This window comes from Benincasa hispida, chromosome 12 (assembly GCF_027475165.1).
Source record: "Benincasa hispida cultivar pf3 chromosome 12, pf3_genome.v1.1, whole genome shotgun sequence".
Taxonomy (NCBI): Eukaryota; Viridiplantae; Streptophyta; class Magnoliopsida; order Cucurbitales; family Cucurbitaceae; genus Benincasa; species Benincasa hispida.
This window is the reverse complement of record NC_143489.1, coordinates 3,736,691-3,756,435: the sequence shown is the minus strand read 5'-3', so window position 1 is coordinate 3,756,435 and position 19,745 is coordinate 3,736,691. Positions and strand designations below refer to the sequence as shown.

At 39.2% G+C, this 19,745-nt stretch overlaps 1 protein-coding gene across 6 annotated transcripts in view; it reads right to left on the bottom strand.

Annotated features, from left to right (window-relative positions):
• LOC120067924 (RING/U-box protein) overlaps positions 1-19,535 on the bottom strand; it is a 30,353-nt gene extending 10,818 nt beyond the window's left edge. For 2 of the 6 annotated variants that reach the window (XM_039019565.2, XM_090308523.1), the window contains exons 1-6: positions 19,007-19,473; positions 18,728-18,810; positions 18,437-18,506; positions 14,061-14,151; positions 13,804-13,853; positions 1,359-1,425 (exon numbers count right to left, since the gene is read on the bottom strand). In XM_039019565.2, the coding sequence (XP_038875493.2) occupies positions 1,359-1,425; positions 13,804-13,853; positions 14,061-14,151; positions 18,437-18,506; positions 18,728-18,810; positions 19,007-19,008 (363 nt within the window). In that variant the 5' untranslated portion in view covers positions 19,009-19,473. Of the gene's footprint in view, positions 1-1,358; positions 1,426-13,803; positions 13,854-14,060; positions 14,152-18,399; positions 18,507-18,727; positions 18,811-19,006 lie in introns of all 6 variants that reach the window. The other 4 variants (XM_090308522.1, XM_039019564.2, XM_090308521.1 and 1 more) reach the window with 4 other exon arrangements.
• Positions 19,536-19,745: the final 210 nt, after the last annotated feature.

The following is a 19,745-nucleotide window of genomic DNA, read 5'->3' as shown; positions in this document are numbered from 1 at the left end:
TTATAAATTTAGTCTCTAAACTCTTAAAGATTCGATCCACTTAGTCCCTGAAGTTTAAAAGGTATCCATAGGTTCCTAAACTTCCAAATTTGTGTCTAATAGGTCCCAAAACTTTACAAAATGTCTAACGTGTCCCTCAAATTTCAATTCTATGGCCAATAGGTCCCTGAAATATTCGAATCATTAAAAATTAACGTATCAATTAAATACAACATTGGACTCTAAACTTTCAATTTTAAGCTAGAGTACTCTGGAAGAATGTTGCTAGGGATAGCCTTTGGAAGGAAAGAAAGGCAAAGGTATTCCTCAATAAGTTTGTCTTCCTTTTCTTCTTTTTGTGACTGGCATGCTCAACCCAAGTTGTTTTGTAACTACAATTTAGATACTCTTCTCCTTGATTGGAAGGTATTTGGATCCTTCCTTCTAACGGGGATATGACCCCTTGTTCTCTTAGGTCGTTTTGACGAGGCTTTTGGCCATTTGAATAATACCCTTTGTTGCTCATAAAAAAAATTATATCTATTAAATTCGTGAATTTTAAAAAATGTAGATCGACGATTAATTAAACACTATCTCAGAAAAAAAAAAAAAAAAGACTTATTAAACACAAAAATGAAAATTCAAAGACCCGTAGGCCATAGGATACAAATTTGAAAATTTAATTAGATAAGAATCTATTAGATACAAAATTGAAAGTTCAAGTTCAAGGCCCTGTTAGACACTTTTTGAAATTTAGAGAACAAATACACAATCTACACTTTTTGAAATTTAGAGAACAAATACACAATCTTGAAAGTTTATGGACTAAACCTATAATTTAACCGTATTTTGTAGCTATTATTTTCGTCCATATCATTTTTATTTGAAACCTCGCAACTCAGTCTCTTTTGCAACTTGCCATTGTGTACCCAAGGTTCCAAGGCAAAAATCATCTTCGACTTGACATATGGCCTTTTCTTGCACAATCTCCAAGAGTAGACAGTCTTATTTGATAAAGCATTCCTGTCCTATATATATATATATATAGTTTGAGTATTTGCACTAATTTGAAACCTAGACCACCAAGCTATCTTCCACCACCAGTTCTCAATGAATGTTCTAAAACTACGGATTATGATGATTCAGCGAGAACCTTTCAAAATTGAATGTTAGTTCCTTTTTATTTCAAATGAAAGATTATTAAGAAAGAAGAAGATGGAAAGAAAGAAAAGAGACGAGCGACTAATCTAATTCAGGACTCCCTTCAAAGTTTAAAATTAACTCTTGTGTCTTGATCGTCGGTTACTATAATGGGAACCAAATTGTGATAAAAATAGACCAAAAAGCACTAGAAGGATTAGAAAAGAAAGACAGGTTACATTCTCATCAATATAGTATGACGGAAAGGAGATGTTACTCTTCCCCTCAAAGCACCAATCATCATTTCTGCAGAGAAGTTGGCATGAGATATTAGTTTACTAGATTTTGAGAAACGAATCAGAGTGAAAGCTTGAGTTGAATCAAACTGACTATTTACATGCAATTCCACGTGAAAATTTAGGGAAATTCTTATAAATAGAAAGATCCCAAAAATATTTACACTTTATAGCAAAAAATTCCAGAAGTACAAAAGTACTTTTGGAACTTTTTGCTATAAAATGTGAGTATTTTCAAATATTTTTTTTTTATATTTAAAAGGGCCCCAAAAATTTAACAAGTGTAGCAATTATTACCATAAAGTAAAAATATCTGAATATCAGCATGTAAATTGTATGCTTTACTTCTCTTCAAGGTAAATAATTGTTTTCATGAAATCAGCAACTTACGTTGAAAAAAAATAATAAATTGTAACAAGGCCTGGACAGCCGAGAAATAAACAATTAGCAAGAGATGGCTAAGAGGGCTATTACGATCTGTGTCCATTAAAGGGACATTAAACTGGAAAGAGCACACACTTTAGGTTTTTTATTCTTTTGGAGTTATTTTTTTTTATACATCCATTAGTGTTTGGGCCATCTTGGGCACCCCTTAACAATTCTCACTTTAATATCATGAAATCAAATGGCAAAAAAACAATGGGAAATAGAGCATGGTGCCATAGAATACGGCATGTAGATTACATTCTCTACTCTTTATTAGAATAGGAGTCCGTAAGAGAGTGTTTAGGTCAAGGAGTTGAGAAGTAGGGAGTTGTGAACTCCCCCTTCTTCGGCCCAAGGAGTTGGTAGGTCCCACTACTAAAAAAACATCAATTTTATACCTTATTAATTCCTTACACTATGGGCCAAGAGTTCACAATTCCCCAGACTTCATACCTCCATGTAGTTCACAACTCCAGCCTTGCCCCAAATGCCTCCTAAGAAACTTCTTCCAAGCATCTCTAAAAACCAACAATAATACCCAAATACACAAACAGAGCAGTGATACAGAGCTTGATCGATAACTTCAACACCAAATGTTGACCATGTGAACGGTAAAACAGCTAATACTACCCAAATGCAATAAGAAACAAGAAGAGAAGGATAGGACACTCCCCAGCTACCACAAGAGAGCTACCACCTCCCCTCACCCAAGCTCCCTGATAATTCTTGCATAGTAAGTCACCAACGCTCCAACCCCTCATAAAACATTCCCCTGCCATCCATACCCTTGCCTTCACACTCCTTCCCACTAACTGTCAGCCAACTCCCACAACTCTCCTTTGTACCCCTCCTACTCTATGTCTTCACGATTTGGGACCATACAAACCCCCATTACATACATATGTATGTACGTATATGACATACATGTATGACTTTGTAGTGAATGCGACATAAGAGGGTATTCTCTTCTTTGTCGATCCTGTGGCATGAAAAAAGTGCTTAAGGAATTTTTTTTCCTTGCAAATTGTGAAGGTTTGTTCCTCTTCCATCTAATAAGACCTACAGTTTGAGGCCTAACCACTTTGGAGAGGCTATTTTTCATAATTGTCCATCCTTGGAAATTGCCACGGGCTGATTTGATAACTTGTCCACCCAAATTGCTCCAACCACATTACCAACTATCTTAATGAAATTTTGAGTCAATGAACATAGCAGAAGCTCCACTTAAGTACTTTCCAACAGAAAAAAAAGCTCTTATGCAATATTGATAGCACCTAAAATGTGCTATTTCACTCTGCTTAATTCGAGATCGTTATGTTATTTAATGTGTTTAATTGATTATTTTATAGGTATCAAACAATTCAGAGGAAGAATCAAGCATTAGGAAGAGAATGAAGCTAAAATGGACCAATTCAGAGCCATAATAAAGCAACTAGGCCAAATGGAAGTCAAAAAGACCAAAACACCCCTAGAGGACTGTAAGGATATTTCCTCTTGATTTGACATTCAAAATGGTAATAAGCAAAATACAGGGGAATAGAGTTCGATTACACTGGAATAAGAAACAACGAACTACAGCCACACAAGCACTATTGAACTATTGTTCATACACAAAACACAAGATAACTAACCCTAGCCAAAACAATAGCTTAAATGCCAACATTCCCCTGCAACACGTACCATCAGGGACCACAACCAGCTACCCCACTGTCTGAGGTGTAAAACACCTTCTACCCCTCCTCTTATATACTTTCTTAATGGGGGGCCTAGCAAGGACCTCATCACGACATTAAAAAAATGGATTCTGCAATTTCGGTGGCACCTCGGCACTCCACGGTGACATCACCCAACTATAAAATAGCACTTTCGTAATTAGGTCATAACTTTTGAACGATCGTAGCCCTCTTAAGTTTTTCATATAACATTTCTCTTTAATTGAGTTGAAAGATCGTGGGTTTTAGCTTCCTCATCTCAATGGGAAGGTAAAGATCCCCAATTCCTAGTTTTTGAGGTTTTTTCCCATTGTAACCTTGTGAGACTTGTGCTAAACTCTAAACCTTGACTATTTCTATTTTGTCTATGAATTTTCATCTTGGAATTATATTTTTGATTGTGCTTCTTTGAGATTTTTTGACAAACTAGTCAAAGTTGCATGATTGATTGCTATAGGTTTAAACTTAATCTGTAATTGTCCTCCTCTCTCCCCTCCTAACCTCCTCCTCCATCAATCCTAACCTCCTCCTCCACCGCATCTACTGAAACTTCTCCGGCCAGTCAGATTAGTCCTTTCCTCCCCAACTCCTCAATAACTCCGGTGCCCATTCCAGCCACTCCTTGTCTCTGAACTCATGGATGTGAAAAGTTGCAACATTGGAGATCACTTCTTCTGTATTTGGAAAGCATGCAATGGCTTTTACATAGAAGATATGGGAAAAGGGCAAAAGACTCTATTCTCAACATCAATGGCACAATGGCTAGATGGAAGTTTGAAAAAGCTACTAAATGGTCCGACGTTTGAATTTTTCCTTCTAAAGGAAAGAGTAGATCAATGTGTCATCCGCCTTTCAAAATTCCGTGCTAACAAAGGTTGGTTTGTGGAATGCGCGGTCTGCCCCCGACGGGAGGAAGAAAAAACATCCATATCCCTTATGGTGATGGAATGTCCGGTTGGCAAGAATTCAATGATATGGTCAGTGTTTGCATCAAGGATTCCTTGTCCCCCGTGCTTGTTTCAGAAGCTTCCCAGCCTCCAACAGAAAAAGACAGGCCTTTCTTGGGCAGTCACCCCTTCCCTAAAATAGACAAGGAGAATCTCAAAGGTTCCTAAAGCCCCTGCCTCAGATTTCAAAAAACAGAGTATACAACACCAATGGGTTATCAAGAATTCCAAAGTGCTCCAACCAGACTTTAATAACTTATGGGTTGTCTCACGCCTCTTTGAGTTTGACAATTGGCTAGATATTAGTAACACGCTCAAAGTTCACTTTCAATCTAATGTTATTATCAACCCTTTATTTGCAGAAAATGCACTAGTGACTCTGAACCGAGATTCAATGGATGAGTTGATTGAAAGCCCAAGCAAATGGCAAAAGTTCGGCTCCTTCCACTTGAAATTAGAAAAATGGAACAAATCCATCCACGGCAGACCTTTGTATGCAAAAGGTTATGGAGGTTGGCTCTCAATAAAGAATCTGCCCCTGGACTACTAGAGCAAGCAAACTTTCGAAGCAATCGGGGCCTATTTCAGAGGTTTAGTGAACATTACAAATGATACTTTAAATTTGATTAATGTTTCAGAAGCCAAAATCCAAGTCAAAGAAAATCTTTGTGGATTCATCCCAGCAACTCTAGAAATCTCATATGAAAGAAGGGGCACCATATTTTTGAATTTTGGTGACATCTTGTCAATCAGCCCTCCAAACAAGCTCAGAGGAGAGCTTTTTATGTTCGATTTTACAAATCCTATTGACATTATTCGTCTAAGTGAAGTTATGAAAGATGAAGACATTTTATGTGATCTAGTAAACCCCAAGTTCGATTTCGTCCTCCCCTCAAACTGCAAAGCAAAATACTCCAGAAGTCCAGGCTTTTCTGTTGAAGGCAAGGAGGCTAAGAAGAAAGAGGGTCAGATTAGGGCCAAAAAGTCAAGGCTCCACTCGAATTCTGAACCGCCCCCTCGAATTCTTCACGCATCTTAGCCGGTTGAGGTTCCCTTGGTTCCTCTCTCAGATGCGCTTTTATTGAAGAGAGATAATATTAATGAAAGGAAGCTCAAGGGTCACGGCCACTCAACATCTCCTCAAAAAGGCGCCAAAGAATTTTTTCAAAAGAATTGGACAGTCGGCCCTGCATACTCTCACCAGGAAGTCGAATCGGCCCCAAGCATTAATGAGCTGACTGGCTCTGGTATTCAAGGCGACCTTTCCAAACCAAATCCCTCTTCGCTTTTTTGGAAGCCTCCAACCAACCCTTCAGTGAAGATTTCTTTCCAGATCATCTCACTAAAGATATCGCGGATTTGGGTTCCAAAAAAATACCCGTAGTCACTACCATTCAAACTTTTTTCCCACAGCATCAGAATTATACTCCCCTCCGACACCAACAGCAAAAAGGAAGCAAACCTCTCAAGACTCTCAAGGTAAAAGAAAACCTTTTGGGATTAGGCCCTTTCCCAGGCACTTTGCCAGAAAGCAAACTTCCTTTATTAACCTTTGGTCTGCCATCACTAATCCTGATCTTCTTGAAGTTAGCTGTGCAAATCTTCAAGCCTCGAGTCTAGTTAAAGAGAGATCATTTCCCCTACCTTCCCCCAATAGCTTATTATCTCATCAGCACTGCGTCCCAAATGAGTGTTGCTCCCCGACTGAACAAGGATCCAACCGCAATTCTTTTTTATCGCCAGCTTAGGACTCTCAAGACTCAGAAGACGATTCACTGGCTAGTGTAAGCAGTGAGGAGCCTGACTAAATAGAAGTCGATGACATCAAAGATTTTGAAGATTGCCTAGAGGGCTTGGGTCATTCTCTGAATCAACTTTTTCGTCATCCAGAAGATCCTCCACAAGTTAGGAAAGAAGCTTTCCCATTCCCCTCTCTAAAATTGTCAAATATCCCCCAATCCTTGCATTCCATCCTGAAAGAGTGTGATATCGTCCTAGCCTGATTAAAGGGGCAAGAAGAGATTAGCTGAGGCTCTTAATTTTCGGTGTGTCTTAATGATGATAGTTACTTGGAACACAAAAGGGCTAGGGGATTCTTCAAAAAGATCGATTCTTAAAAGATTTTTGAAAAATCAATCCGGATTCTGTCCTATTTCAAGAATTTAAAAAAAAAAAAAAAAAAAAAGGTCAATTTCGAAGTCTCATTTATCAAAGGCCTATGGAGTTCATAAGATATAGGGTGATCCTTAGTAGAAGCTAAAGGAAGGTCAGTAGGACTACTCATAATGAGGTGGTCCTTCTTTTCGATTGCGTTTATGCTCAAATCTACTGGGTATCACTCTTCAAGTTCTTCAACTTAAGTTGGGTTTTTGAGACTGCATTCAGAGATAACGTCCAGCAGCTGATAGTAGGTCCAAGCCTTAAGAAATCTCATCAAATTTTGTGGACCAACGCTGTTATGGCAGTGTTATCTGAGTTGTGGTTTGAACGGAACCAAAGAATCTTCCAAGACAAGGAAACTCCATGGTTTACAAGGGTTGAAGCAGCCAAGCTTTAAAGCTTATCTTTGGAGCTCTCCCACAAGCTCCTTCACAGACTACTCTAGTCAGGAATTGAGCTTGATTGGCTTGCCTTTCTTTCTCTGGCATTTTGAAGCCTCCCAGCCAAAGGATTTTTAGCTACCATTGTTTTATTTTGTTCTTAGGTCATCTAGTTCTTATTTGATCCCTCTTTTTCAATTTGTCTCTCACTGTAATGTTATGAATCCTTGTATTTTCATTTGCTGCTAGTATTTGGAAGTGATGAGGGCGCTAAGGGGATGTCAACCTAGTTGAGATTCCTGGTGCACCTACTGGTTTTTTTGGTATCCTTTTATTTTGAGTATTAGTCTTTTCATTTCATTTTCTTAATGAATAAAGAGACTTGTTTCCTTTTCAAAAAAAAACTTAATCTGTAATTGTTAAGTCCTTTAATTGCCAAGTAGCAAAGTTTATAAGTTAAACTTGTGGACTGTATGACACCATTTGATTAGCATTGTTTGATTACCTAGATGAAAACTGTATTGAGTGGCTAATGAGGCATTACCTGTTCGTCAATCATCTTAGCTTATTCCTCAAATCTTAATGTGGTTAACTAGTATGCTTGGCATGCATTACATCTACACATGTTGGCTAATTAGGTGTTTAGGACTTCCATTTAGCATTACTAAATGAGTTGGCTATGCTTAGGCAAGAGATAGAAATTAAATTATATGAATGCAATGATGAAGCAAGAAATGGGGATATCTCTAAAACCTAGGATAGGCTACTTTTACCTTATTTGCAATTCATTACCTATTCGTCATTCATCTTAGCTTATTCCTCAAATCTTAATGTGGTTAGCTAGTATGCCTGGCATGCATTACATCTATACATGTTGGCTAATTAGGTGTTTCGGACTTCCATTTAGCATTACTAAATGAGTTGGCTAAGCTTAGGCAAGAGATAGAAATTAAATTATATGAATGCAATGATGAAGCAAGCAATGGGGATATCTCTAAAACCTAGGATAGGCTGCTTTTACCTTATTTGCAATTTACATTCCATGCTTGCTTCTCAACCCCCCCACCCCCTCCCCCTTTATCGCTTTGCATTGGCAGACACTCACCTGGATCATTAAGACTTTCTCCTCTTTATTGACTGCACCACTAATCCAGACGTTCTTTAAGGAGTTTCGTTTCGATGAACAGAGTGTATGGATTGAGAAATCAAGCAACAAGAGGGGTATACTGGCTGAAGTTGCCAAACTCGATAACAATGGAGGGTTAAACAAGATTCTTGTCCCATTGGTGAAGGAAGAAAGGGTTGGAAAGCCTTTTATACCTTGATTCTATCCTTCTTAGACAAAAAGAAATGTGACCCACAACCATCCCCCCTAAATGCACCAACAAATTCCTTTAAGGAAACCTTTCCTCTATCTTCCAAAGAGGCATTAAAGACAAAAACCCCATTAACACAATCCAAAGGGACAACACTTACAAACATTCCACGAAGTTAGCTCATGCCACTATTCACTTCAACACGGCCGTCATTGTCACAAGACACTGTTTCCACGATGATTGGTACAATATTATGAGGGCCCTCCAAGTACACTATGTGTCCATTGTGCAATTAATCCTATAGAAGCTGACCGGGCTCTCCTTAGATGCGAGGATGAAGAACAAACTAAAACCCTTGGGTCGATCAAAAATTGGTACAAGGTTGGTCCGTTCTCTCTCAAATCCACCACATGGAGTAATAGCGCGGCCAAAGTGAATCCTGTTGTTCCCTTCTATGGTGGATGGATCAAAATCAGAAACCTCCCTTTGGACAGTTGGGATGACCATACCTTCAAGCTTATTGGGGATACCCATGACGATTTTGTTGAAGTTGCAAGGAAAACATTATCTCGCTTGGATCTTTTAGAAGCGACGATTAGAGTTAAGAAAAATTCCATGGATTCATTTCGACTGTTGTTGGGATCCCCTCTCCATCTGCATCTCCGATAGTGGTGCAAATCGATCCCTTCTTTAACAGCAACCAGTTTCTGGGTTTTGTTGTCGGAATCCATGGCTCTCAGCCACCGAACGAACGCCTTTCCCCGGGCGACGCAGAACACGAGGCACGATTTGACTTACAGAAGGGTATCCTCGGACCGTACCCTGTGTCAGCGTCTGCACATGCTCCACAGGTACCTTCCTCTGACCCCTCACCTACCCGTTCTATCTCACCCCCCATCCCTCAACCTATACCTATCAAATCGTCTCCTTTACAAACCTAACAGGCCGATTTTCCTTCAACCAACCCATCTACCCTCTCTAAAAAGCCTACTTCACCCCAGCCTACCATTTCTCAATCACAACCCACTCCACCCCAGCCCAACCTTCCCCTTGCTCCCTCCTCCACTCCCATAATCTGCTTCACCCCAGTCCAACTTTTGTCCCAATAAGCCCTTTGACCTTCCTATAGCCATCGAAATCAACCCTCCACCACACTCAGCCCATCCAAGCCCTTTCACTAATCTTGAAATGAACCCTTCCTTGCTTCCTCACCTGCCAGTCTCTAACGTAAACTTTTCTCTCTCTCTGCCTCCACCTTCCAACCTTCATAACTCCCCACACAAACTATCCATCACCATTCAAAACAAAAGGTCTTATCTTGAACTCGGCAATAAATTCAACTGTTCGGCATCTTGCCCAAACTTCTTTAACCATGATGACTTAGACTATAGTCCTCTTTCCCTCTCCATTGCTCCTCCTTCCCCTTTCACTCATCCCACCTCTCCTCCCCCCGAATTTTTCCTACAAAACACGTTGGTTGGCGCCTCTTTATTGGCCAAGAGCGACCTTGAACCGGAGGCTGATCTTGTTTCAAGCTCTTCTGACCCTACATCCCACCTTCGAATTGTGGTTCCCTGGCTTCTTGAACATAAATCTGCATATTGTTGCTATTCCATCCACCTCAAAAAGGCCAAACGATCCCAGAAGCAAACCAGAGGCATTAACAAACTAAAGAGGCTTTACACCTCTATCAATTATGACAAGGAGCTTTCTAAGTCTTATCTCAGTGGGTGGACCTCCTCTACATGATCATTCTATCCTGGAACGTCCAAGGCATCAATGCTTGGGAGAAGCGTGCGATTGTGATAAATCTTATCTTAAAACACAATCCTACAATGGTTATCCTTCAAGAAACAAAGCTCAAAGATGTAGATCGTTTTATCATTAAGTCTCTTTAGAGCTCTAGGCATATCAGTTAGATTGTTTTAGAGCCATCGAGAACCTCTAGGGGTATCATCATCATCATGTGGAGCGACCCATCTTGGAAAGGTATTTAAAGGTCTTTTCTTACTTGCCATTTAGTTTTCCTTGGCTGATGGCTTTCCCTTTTGGCTCTCTAGGATTTATGGCCCTTCTCGGGCAAAAGATAGACCTCTCTTTTGGCAGGAGCTTTACGATCTACAAGGCTTTCGCACGCAAAACTAGATTTTGGGAGGTGATTTCAATGTGTCCAGATTGTCCTATGAAAAATCAAATGACAAGCCCCAAAAGGCAAGTATGAAAACTTTCAATACTTTCATTGATGGGGCCGATCTCCTGGACATTCCACTGCAAAATGGATCTTACACTTGGTCCGCTTATAGACACTACTCAATCTTCACACTCATAGATCGTTTTTTAATAATTGAAAGCATCCAACAGAAATTTGCCTACACTACATCTCTGGAGAGACTAACATCCGACCACTACCCTATCTTGCTATCCATTGGTGTTGACAAATGGGGTCCCACCCCCTTTCGCTTCGAAAATATATGGTTGTTGCACAAAGATTTCGATGACCTGGTTGATTATTGATGGAAGAACACTTCTTTGCTTGGGCGACCGAGACATGGCTTTATTGTTAAGTTGAAGGGCCTTAAAGCAATTCTCAAAGCTTGGAACAAAGATACCTTTGGTTGTGTTCACACGCAAAAGAAATAGCTTATAGCGGAAATCACTCTTCTTGATGGTATGGAGGAGTCATCTAATCGTCCTACCATCTATAGAGTACAAAAGAATAGTCTAAAACCACAGCTCCCCTCAATGGTGGCCAAGGAGGAGACTCTTTAGAGACAAAAGTGCAAAGCCATTTGGCTTAGCGAAGGAGATCTAAACACCCATTTTTTCCACCGTGTTGTAGCCACAAAGAGAAGGCAAAACACAATTTTTGAAATTATCTCCATAGCTGGTGTGAGCCTTCTTACCGAACTCGATATCGATGAGGAATTTCTGGCTTCTTCTCCAGATTGTACACCAAGAAAAACAACCTCACGATAATACCTATCTGTAGTTACCCTTCTCTCACAATGCAACAGTCTTCACAGCTTTAATGAACAAGAAATTTGGGGGGTTGTCTCTACTCTTGTACTAATAAATCCCCGAGCCCTGATGGATACACTATTGAATTCTCTAAAAAAATCTTGGCACGTCCTTAAGCCCGACATATTGAGGGTGTATCAAGATTTTTTTAAGAAAGGTATCATCAATGCCAATCTTAACAAGACTTACATTTGTCTCATCCCCAAGCATGTTGATGCTAAAAGAGTTCGTGATTTCAAGCCTATTAGTCTGACTACTGGTATTTATAAGATTTTGGCTAGAGTGCTCTCTGATAGACTAAAGAAGGTCCTCCCTACACTTATTTCAGAACACCAATCGGCCTTTGTTGAAGGGCATCAAATCTTGGATGCCTCGCTTATTGCCAATGAGCTTATTGATGAGTGGACCAGAAAGGGAAAGAAGGGCATTGTGATTAAACTAGATATTGAAAAGGCTTTTGATACGGTCGATTGGGGCTTCCTTGACACCATTTTACAAGCTAGAGGTTTCGGATGCCTTTGGAGAAAATGGATTTTGGGTTGTATATCATCCGCAAATTATTCCATCATTATCAATGGTCGTCCTAGGGGAAAAATTCATGCTTCTAGGGGTATTAGGCAAGGGGAACCCCTATCTCCTTTCCTCTTTAATATCATCATTGATACCCTTAGTCATTTGTTATCTCAAGTTGAATTGGATAGAAAGATTCGAGGTTTTGATCTCGAAAATATTGGGCTATCCATCTCCCATCTTCAATTTGCAGACGACACCATCTTATTCCCATCAAGAATTTGTTTGATGTAATTGATACTTTCCCGTCCTGCTTTGGCCTATCCATCAATCACCAAAAGTCTGAAATTCTTGGCATCAATCTTACTCCCACTCGGCTTCAGGACATTGCAAGTATATATGGTTGCAAGGTCGGATCATGGCCTAACACCTACCTCGGGCTACGTCTGCATGGCAAGCCCAGAACTCTCTCATTTTGGGCCCCAGTGATTGAGAAAATTGAGCAAAGAATTAAAGCGTGGTTTTCATCATATATTTCCAAGGGAGGGACGTTAACCTCTTATTCAAGCCTCATTAAGCAACCTTCTCACTTATTACCTAACCCTTTTCAACCTCCCTTGCAAAGTGGCAAACATTATTGAAAAGATATATCGAGATTTCTTATGGAAAAGGAAGGAAGATGAATCGAATTTACATCTTGTTGGTTGGAAGAAAGTTACATCCTCTCAATCCATGGGTGGCTTAGGGTTCACCAACCTCAAGCTGAGAAATGAGGGTCCCCTAGCAAAATGGATTTGGCGCTTTAGGATGGAAAGATTTGCTCTATGGCGGAGAGTGATCATGGCTAAACTTGAAATTTCCTTGTGTGGTAACAAAACTGATAATAGATCCATGTCCACTACCAAAGGAACTGGGAAAGCACTGCACTATCTCCAACCTCTTGTGGATCAACATGTTACTGCCATTTTAGGCCGTGGGAACTCCATCTGATTCTGGTATGGTGCCTGGGTTAACAATAACCCGTTGCACACATCTTTTCCAAATCTATACGCTCTGTCTCTTGCAAAAGAAGGTATGGTCATTGATTTGTGGAACGAGACGAATGGTGGATGGAATCTCCATCTTCGAAGACACCTTAATGATTTGGAAACTGAGGAATGGGCAGCTCCCTCCTAAACACTCTCCACCTATCAACCCCTCCAAATAAAAGATAAATGGCTATGGAAGCTAGAGCCGACTGGCATCTTTTCTACTAAGTCTTAGATTGATTCTCAGTACGTCAATAATGGGTTATCTTCTACAGACTCAATTAACGGTATTTGGTCCAACCACTACCCCAAAAAGATAAAATTCTTTCTCTGGGAGCTTTCACATAGGGTTGTCCTCACACATGAAAAGCTCCAACGCCGTAACCCCTCTCTTACGATGTCTCCCAACTAGTGCTCTCTTTGCAAAAAAGACAATGAATCTCAAAGCCATGTATTTATGTTCTAGGACCTTTTGAAACCACATTCTTCTTGCTTTTAATTGGCATGTGGTCTTTCCCTCGAATGTCAACCTATTCCTCTCCCTTGTTATTGATGATCATCCTTTCAAGGGGAGAAAAAGTCTCCTATGGAAACATATTGCTAGAGCTTTCCTCGAGTCGGTCTGGCTTGAACAAAACAATCGCCTCTTCAACAACAAAACCCAACATTTCGACCTCTTTTTTTATCATGTGATTAGCATTGCTATCTCTTGGTGTAAATCATCTAAGCAATTCAAAATGTTATAGTTTTAATACTCTTTTGACCAATTGGAGATGTCTTTTGTAACTCCTTTGGTTTTGGGGCTTCTTTCTCCCCTCTTCTGTAATTCCATACATCAATGAAATTTGTCTCTTATCAAAAAAACTATTAGTCAAATGAAAATAAGCAAACCTGCTAAATGATTCTTCATCTACTTTGTTGCTGCCAATAGTATCATACACCTACAAACCAGATCAAGATCTCTTAGACGTTCCTCAGTTATCTTCTTACAGAAAATCAAACTTTCATTGAGAAAATGAAATAATACAGATGGGCTGACACAAAACAAGAAGAAGAAGAACTAATAGGTATGTATGCCAAGACTCAAAAGAACTGCTACAAAATATGAAAGCAAATGTATAGCTTGGAACAAAGAAATGTAAACTTACTGGAACACATGTGATGAGTTGAAATTCTTTCTGGCAAAGTGGACAAAGGTTTGTAATAGTAGCCCAGTTGTCAATGCATACAAAACAGAACCTGAAATAAGATGGACAAATGGTAATAATTGTAAACCCTTTGCAAATGTATTTAAAATGGTTCACTAAGCATTATGAAAATCAAAAAGACTCAACCGTATAATTTCTTATTTGATCATGCTTAATGGCACATTAAATTGTTTCGAGGTTTCACAGCAGAAGCTCCTCTTGCATTCCCTTTCTCCATCAGCTTGTGCACTCAATCTCTCTAATGAGGATTCATTGCAACATATTTTCTTTGAATGCTTTTATTCTCAGCAATGATGGGATAAGTTGCTTTTAGATTTTAATTATTGATTGATTTCCAACTCATTCAAGGAAAATATTTTTCAATCGTTGTTTGGTGGTCCTCCTTTGGTCCCTAAATCCAATATTATAAAGTCTAGTGTTGTTAAAGCTCTTATGTCTGAAATTTGGCTTGCAAGCAATTACCAGATTTTCAACAACTATTTTCCTTGGTCAGATCGGTTTGATTTGGTTCGCCAGAAGGCCTCTCCTGGGTGTGCTCTCTCCCAACTCTTTGTTGAAGATTCTATTCAAGATTTATGTCTCAATTGGCATACTTTTATTTATTTTTTTCCATTGTAATCTTTTCATTTTATTTTCATTCACTCCATTGTGTGGAGTTTATCTTTTAAGCATTAGTCTCATGAAAAGGTTTGTTTTAAGTTTTAGAAGGGAGGGAAGGGAAGAAAAACAAAAAAAAAAAAAAAAAAAAAAAAAAGAGAAAATAGGATTGACAAACGTACTTTAAAAAAAAAAATGAGAAGCAACACTTCCAAAAACATGAAAGAATACAAAAAATCATACGAAAAGACCATCCCAACTAATGAGTCATAAGAACTACTTTTAATGAAATAGGCTTCAATTCAAGAAAGGCCCATGGAAGAATTAAAAGAACTTTTGGGTAAACAAAGCCTTGAGAAAAACGTCAAACCTAACTAGACCATATAGTTCACACCTCAACGCTTGATCTTTCTGCTCCCATAAAAATTGTTTCCTCTCAATCCAAGTGCACCACAAAATTGTAAGAGAAACCAACCCTCCTAAGGAGCCGTTCCTTGTCTCAGAAAGGATGGATACCAAAGAAGCTTATAATCTTAGACTCTACTAGAGGCTAAAGAAATCCCAAACCACTCCAAAAAGTCATCTCTGATGCTAGAGGCAAATGGGCATCTCCAAAGGAAGCGATTGAGATCCTTGAGTGGCCCCAATAAAAAGGAAAAATGGATCTAAGCATGGTCCAACATGTTCGTCTTCCCTTGTAAAGCCTACTAAGCAAAAATAAAAAAAATAAAAATAAAAGACCTTCTTAGGAATTTTGACATTCCAAAACAAGGAATCAAAAGGAGTCCAAGGAAATGCGGTCACACAAAAGAAGAAAAAAGAATGAAATACATGAAAACCCCTAAGAGCAAAATCCCTCCTCCCGGGTCTAGCTAGAAAACCCCCAAACAAAGAAATAAATTTCACTACATTGGACGTCTCTCAATTTGGCAGAGGATGCACAAAACCAAGAGAAGGTTTATATTTGTAACCCAATACCCAATGCATAAAAAAATATAACCTGAAAATAAGATTGTAATTCTCCTCCCTCCCTTTCGCCGATGAATGCTTTGTCTTGAACTATAGAAAAGACTGCAACTTCAATTTATTCTACAATAGACGACCTTCCCAAATATCTCCCCTAGTAAGTACGATCACAGATCATCATTCTCCTTGATGAAGTTATGTTAAAAGTGCAAGGTGACAAGGGGTAAGCATATGTGTGACCTCTTTTTTTTCTTTAAATAAAGGGTCAAGCTTCCATCCAGAAAAATATGATGAAACAATACCAGGGGATCCAAAAAAAATGGCTCCAGTAAAGAAAAAGATTCCAATCATGAACAATAGGGCCTTACATATAATTAAAAAAGTTGTCATTGACACCTACAGTAGAAACATACAAATTAACGACAGTCAGACATCCCAAGAATTCCTCTCAATGCCTTGAAATGTTCTATCATTTCTTTCCTCCCACAATACCCACAAGATCGCACAAGCCCCCACTCGTCAGAGAAACTTCCCTTTATTGCGAAACAGAGGGTGGTGAGGAACTCCTCTTTGTGCCTGCCTAGCATCTATGTGGTACGTTTCAACAAATCTTACTAACACTAAACTAAAGCGAAACAAAGACATAAGATCTGTCAAACACAATAAATATTAATGACCAACACATGACTAATTGTGGACAACTGAAGTAGACAGAGTAGTGTCATCTACACCAGCAAAACTAGGGAAGCCTACCAACTGGTAAAAACAGTCGAGCCATTTTGGAGCTCAAAGAAGCCCTGCTCTTAGTTCAAAAGCAAATTTATGGCTTCATCACCAGGAGAACGTAGTAAAGCATATTGTTGCCAAAATGGGCCACACCAAAACAATCAGCTTGCTAAGGATCTCCATTTCACTACAGCTTCATAACCTATGAGGAGGAAGTAAAGAAACATGCAAGACCAAATGATTGTCTTCTGTTTACATATCTTCTACGAGTATGTGGGAAGCCAAAAGGCCCCAAAGTAAATGTAGCATAGAACAATTATCAAGGACAAGGTGATGAGGGTTACTAGACAATTAAGGACAAGGATGCTTAACACTATAGAAATACAAATCAGAGCGAAGAAGGGTTGAATCTCAATGGATTGAGGTAGCAAGGCCACTTTGCCACTTACAATACCCTGTCGCATACACTAAAATCTAAGTCCTCGTGAGTACCAACAATCCTAGCTCATAACTAAATGGAACATGGTAGTTAGTTGTATGTTGACATCTAAGATCAAATAAGATTACAATAATGTGTTATTTTCCAATCCATCGCTTGACTGAACTTTTAGATTATTCGTATGCTGACAAGTTGTTTTCTAAGATAGGAATGCAAAGCAACTCCCAATGAAATTGAAATCCAACTAGGATGCAGATAAAAGACAACATTCAAAACACAAGTACACTTAGAGGGTTGGAATAGCTACTAATAAAGCCATTTGAGCTTTGTAAGGCACCTGCCACCTTTATATGCTTGATGAATCAAGTTCTTCAATCCTTTGTTGATGAGGTCACATAAAGAGAGTGAATGAATCACATCACTTGCATCACTTAAAGGGAGGTTATCCAAGCACTACACCTAAAAACAAATATTGACATTGACATTCTTTCGCTTCGTTCGCCACTGCTCGTGCGCTTCCTTCAAAGGTGGAAGGCTCCTATACCAATGCATTTTTACATCCCACAGTTTCAGTTGATCCTTAGCCTCATTCATATTCATCTTCGGCGCAAGATCACTCGATCAGTGAGCTATTAGACACCTTGTAGGCAAACTTCTTGGTTGTCTCTGCTGCTAGAGCTTGATTTTGAAGAAAAAATTGCAAGACTAGCTAAAATAATTATTAAGAAAGTAACACCTCTTGTTAAATTACCATCAACCCAAAAGTTTAAGCTGATAGGTTATGATAAATTTAATATTATATCCACACTCGAAAACTCTTCCTCACTTGTGGGCTTGAAAATTTGTTGAAGGCCCAACCAGTATAATTCAATATTAATTGGAGAGGAAATGACTTTCCAAAGGATCAAACTCAGGACCTTTTGCTCTAATAGTATGTTGAATCACTCATCAACCCAAAACCTTAACTTGATAGGTTATGGTAAATTCAATATTATATCAATGCTCTACATCTTGACTAATCAAATGATAAGCAATGAAGCACAAATTATGACTAATTAGAAAGGATGACAAAAAGAATTTCAAGAAGGGGATTTGGTTGGCCACTTGAACCAATAGTAATGAAAGCAACTCTTAGACAAAATTATGATGATATACCAATTCACAAACTTCCACTTTCTCCTCATTAACATTCTTTCCAAGCATGGTTAAGTTTATGCTAGTTTTCCAACCTGGGTGGGGGCTTACCTTTTGACCACCTCTGCAAAAGATCTTACATCTAAGCTAACAGACACCTTCTAAGAACTAGTCACCACACACCTGGGAAACTCCAAATTGAAGAAAAAGCCTTCCAACAATCTACGTTTCTATTCCTAGGAACTTCAAACTTATTTTTGCCGCTACTAATTTCAAACTTAAGAAATTATAAGTAACATCCACTCTGATTTGAGAGCTATTCTACCCAGAAAATGTGGGAAGAGCTTCTGGGTTCCCTGAAAATCATGAGAAAGGGAAGTTCTTAAGCACATCCCTACATATGGTTGGAATCCATACCAAGATTTCTAAGTCGAGAGATAAAGAAAGGCCAGACCTCCGACGGCCTAACTCTTGCACGCCGGTAAGTTTCACCGAGCTCCAGAGACAAGAGTTTCTCTCCTTCTCTGCAGAGCATGAAGACATTAGGTAATTCCAGTCTTCCATCTATACTAGTATTAACAGACATGGCTAAAACTACATCAAGGTGAGAGGATGCTGAAACTTAAGAGAGGAGAGAGGACAGAGGAGAACGACAATCTATCTTTCCAGAAGTTAACAAGCATACAAGAACATTAAACTGGGAAATATAGAATTCCAAGGAACTAAAACTGATTTAGCCATGTACCAGTGCTGGCAGCAGTCCAGAACACCCCTGTCAACAATGACATCCATGCATATCCCACATCTTTCCACCTCCTCAGTAATCTCCTGAAACACAAGAGAACCAACTATATCAATAAACATGATGAAAATCGTAAGATGGAGTACGATATCAACATAGTCACGCATTTTTTTCAAGTCAGAGAGCCTGCTACCACATTCAATTTGATCAAACTAAAGAGAAAATATTAGCTCATGCCAACAAAAACAAATAGAAAAACGAAGCAACTGACTAGAAACTTACATAATTGATTTCGTAAGCCTCTGCGGTTTCTTCCTCCGGTATCCCACTTGGAACCAAACCCACCTCCATCATATCACTCGTAGATTGCTAGAGGTCAAATAACGGAAGAAAATGTTCAGGTAATTACGGTGGAGAAAAGTGTAGATTAATCACCCGTTGCATAGAGTACACCGCGAACTCCAGTTTCAGATGACGATGAAGCGGATTAACGACAGGGAGAATTCCGATGAGGTAAAAGTAAAACCCCATTTAGAGGACCCCATTGGAGATTCAAAGGCGTTGTCAGGATGCAAATTGTTCGTTCAGAATCACGTTGTGTGGAGGTATGGTGGCTATGGTGGTCAAATCATCACTGAAAATGGGAAATTGCAGAAGAGGGTAGGTAAATTTGAGATAAAATTGCAGAACTGATGAACTCTCTTCCGGAATTTCTCTCTCTCTCTCTCTTCGGCTTTTTCGGCTTTCCCGGAGAGAAGGTCTTGTGATGTTAGGCTCCTGTCAATCGGTTTGAATTGGGCTACAGAACGGCGGGCCCGCCCATGCCCAATTATCTGGGCTTCTCTGTTGGCCTTGAGCGATCAACATCTCTTTCCACGTGTAAATTTTTTAATGGACGACTACAAATATAAAATTCATAAATTGTGTCAAATGAGTTTTTTTTTAAATCTTGTCAACAACTTCAAACTTCGAGATTGATATTACAAATTCATATCAGTTGTGTTATACTTGTGTTGACAAC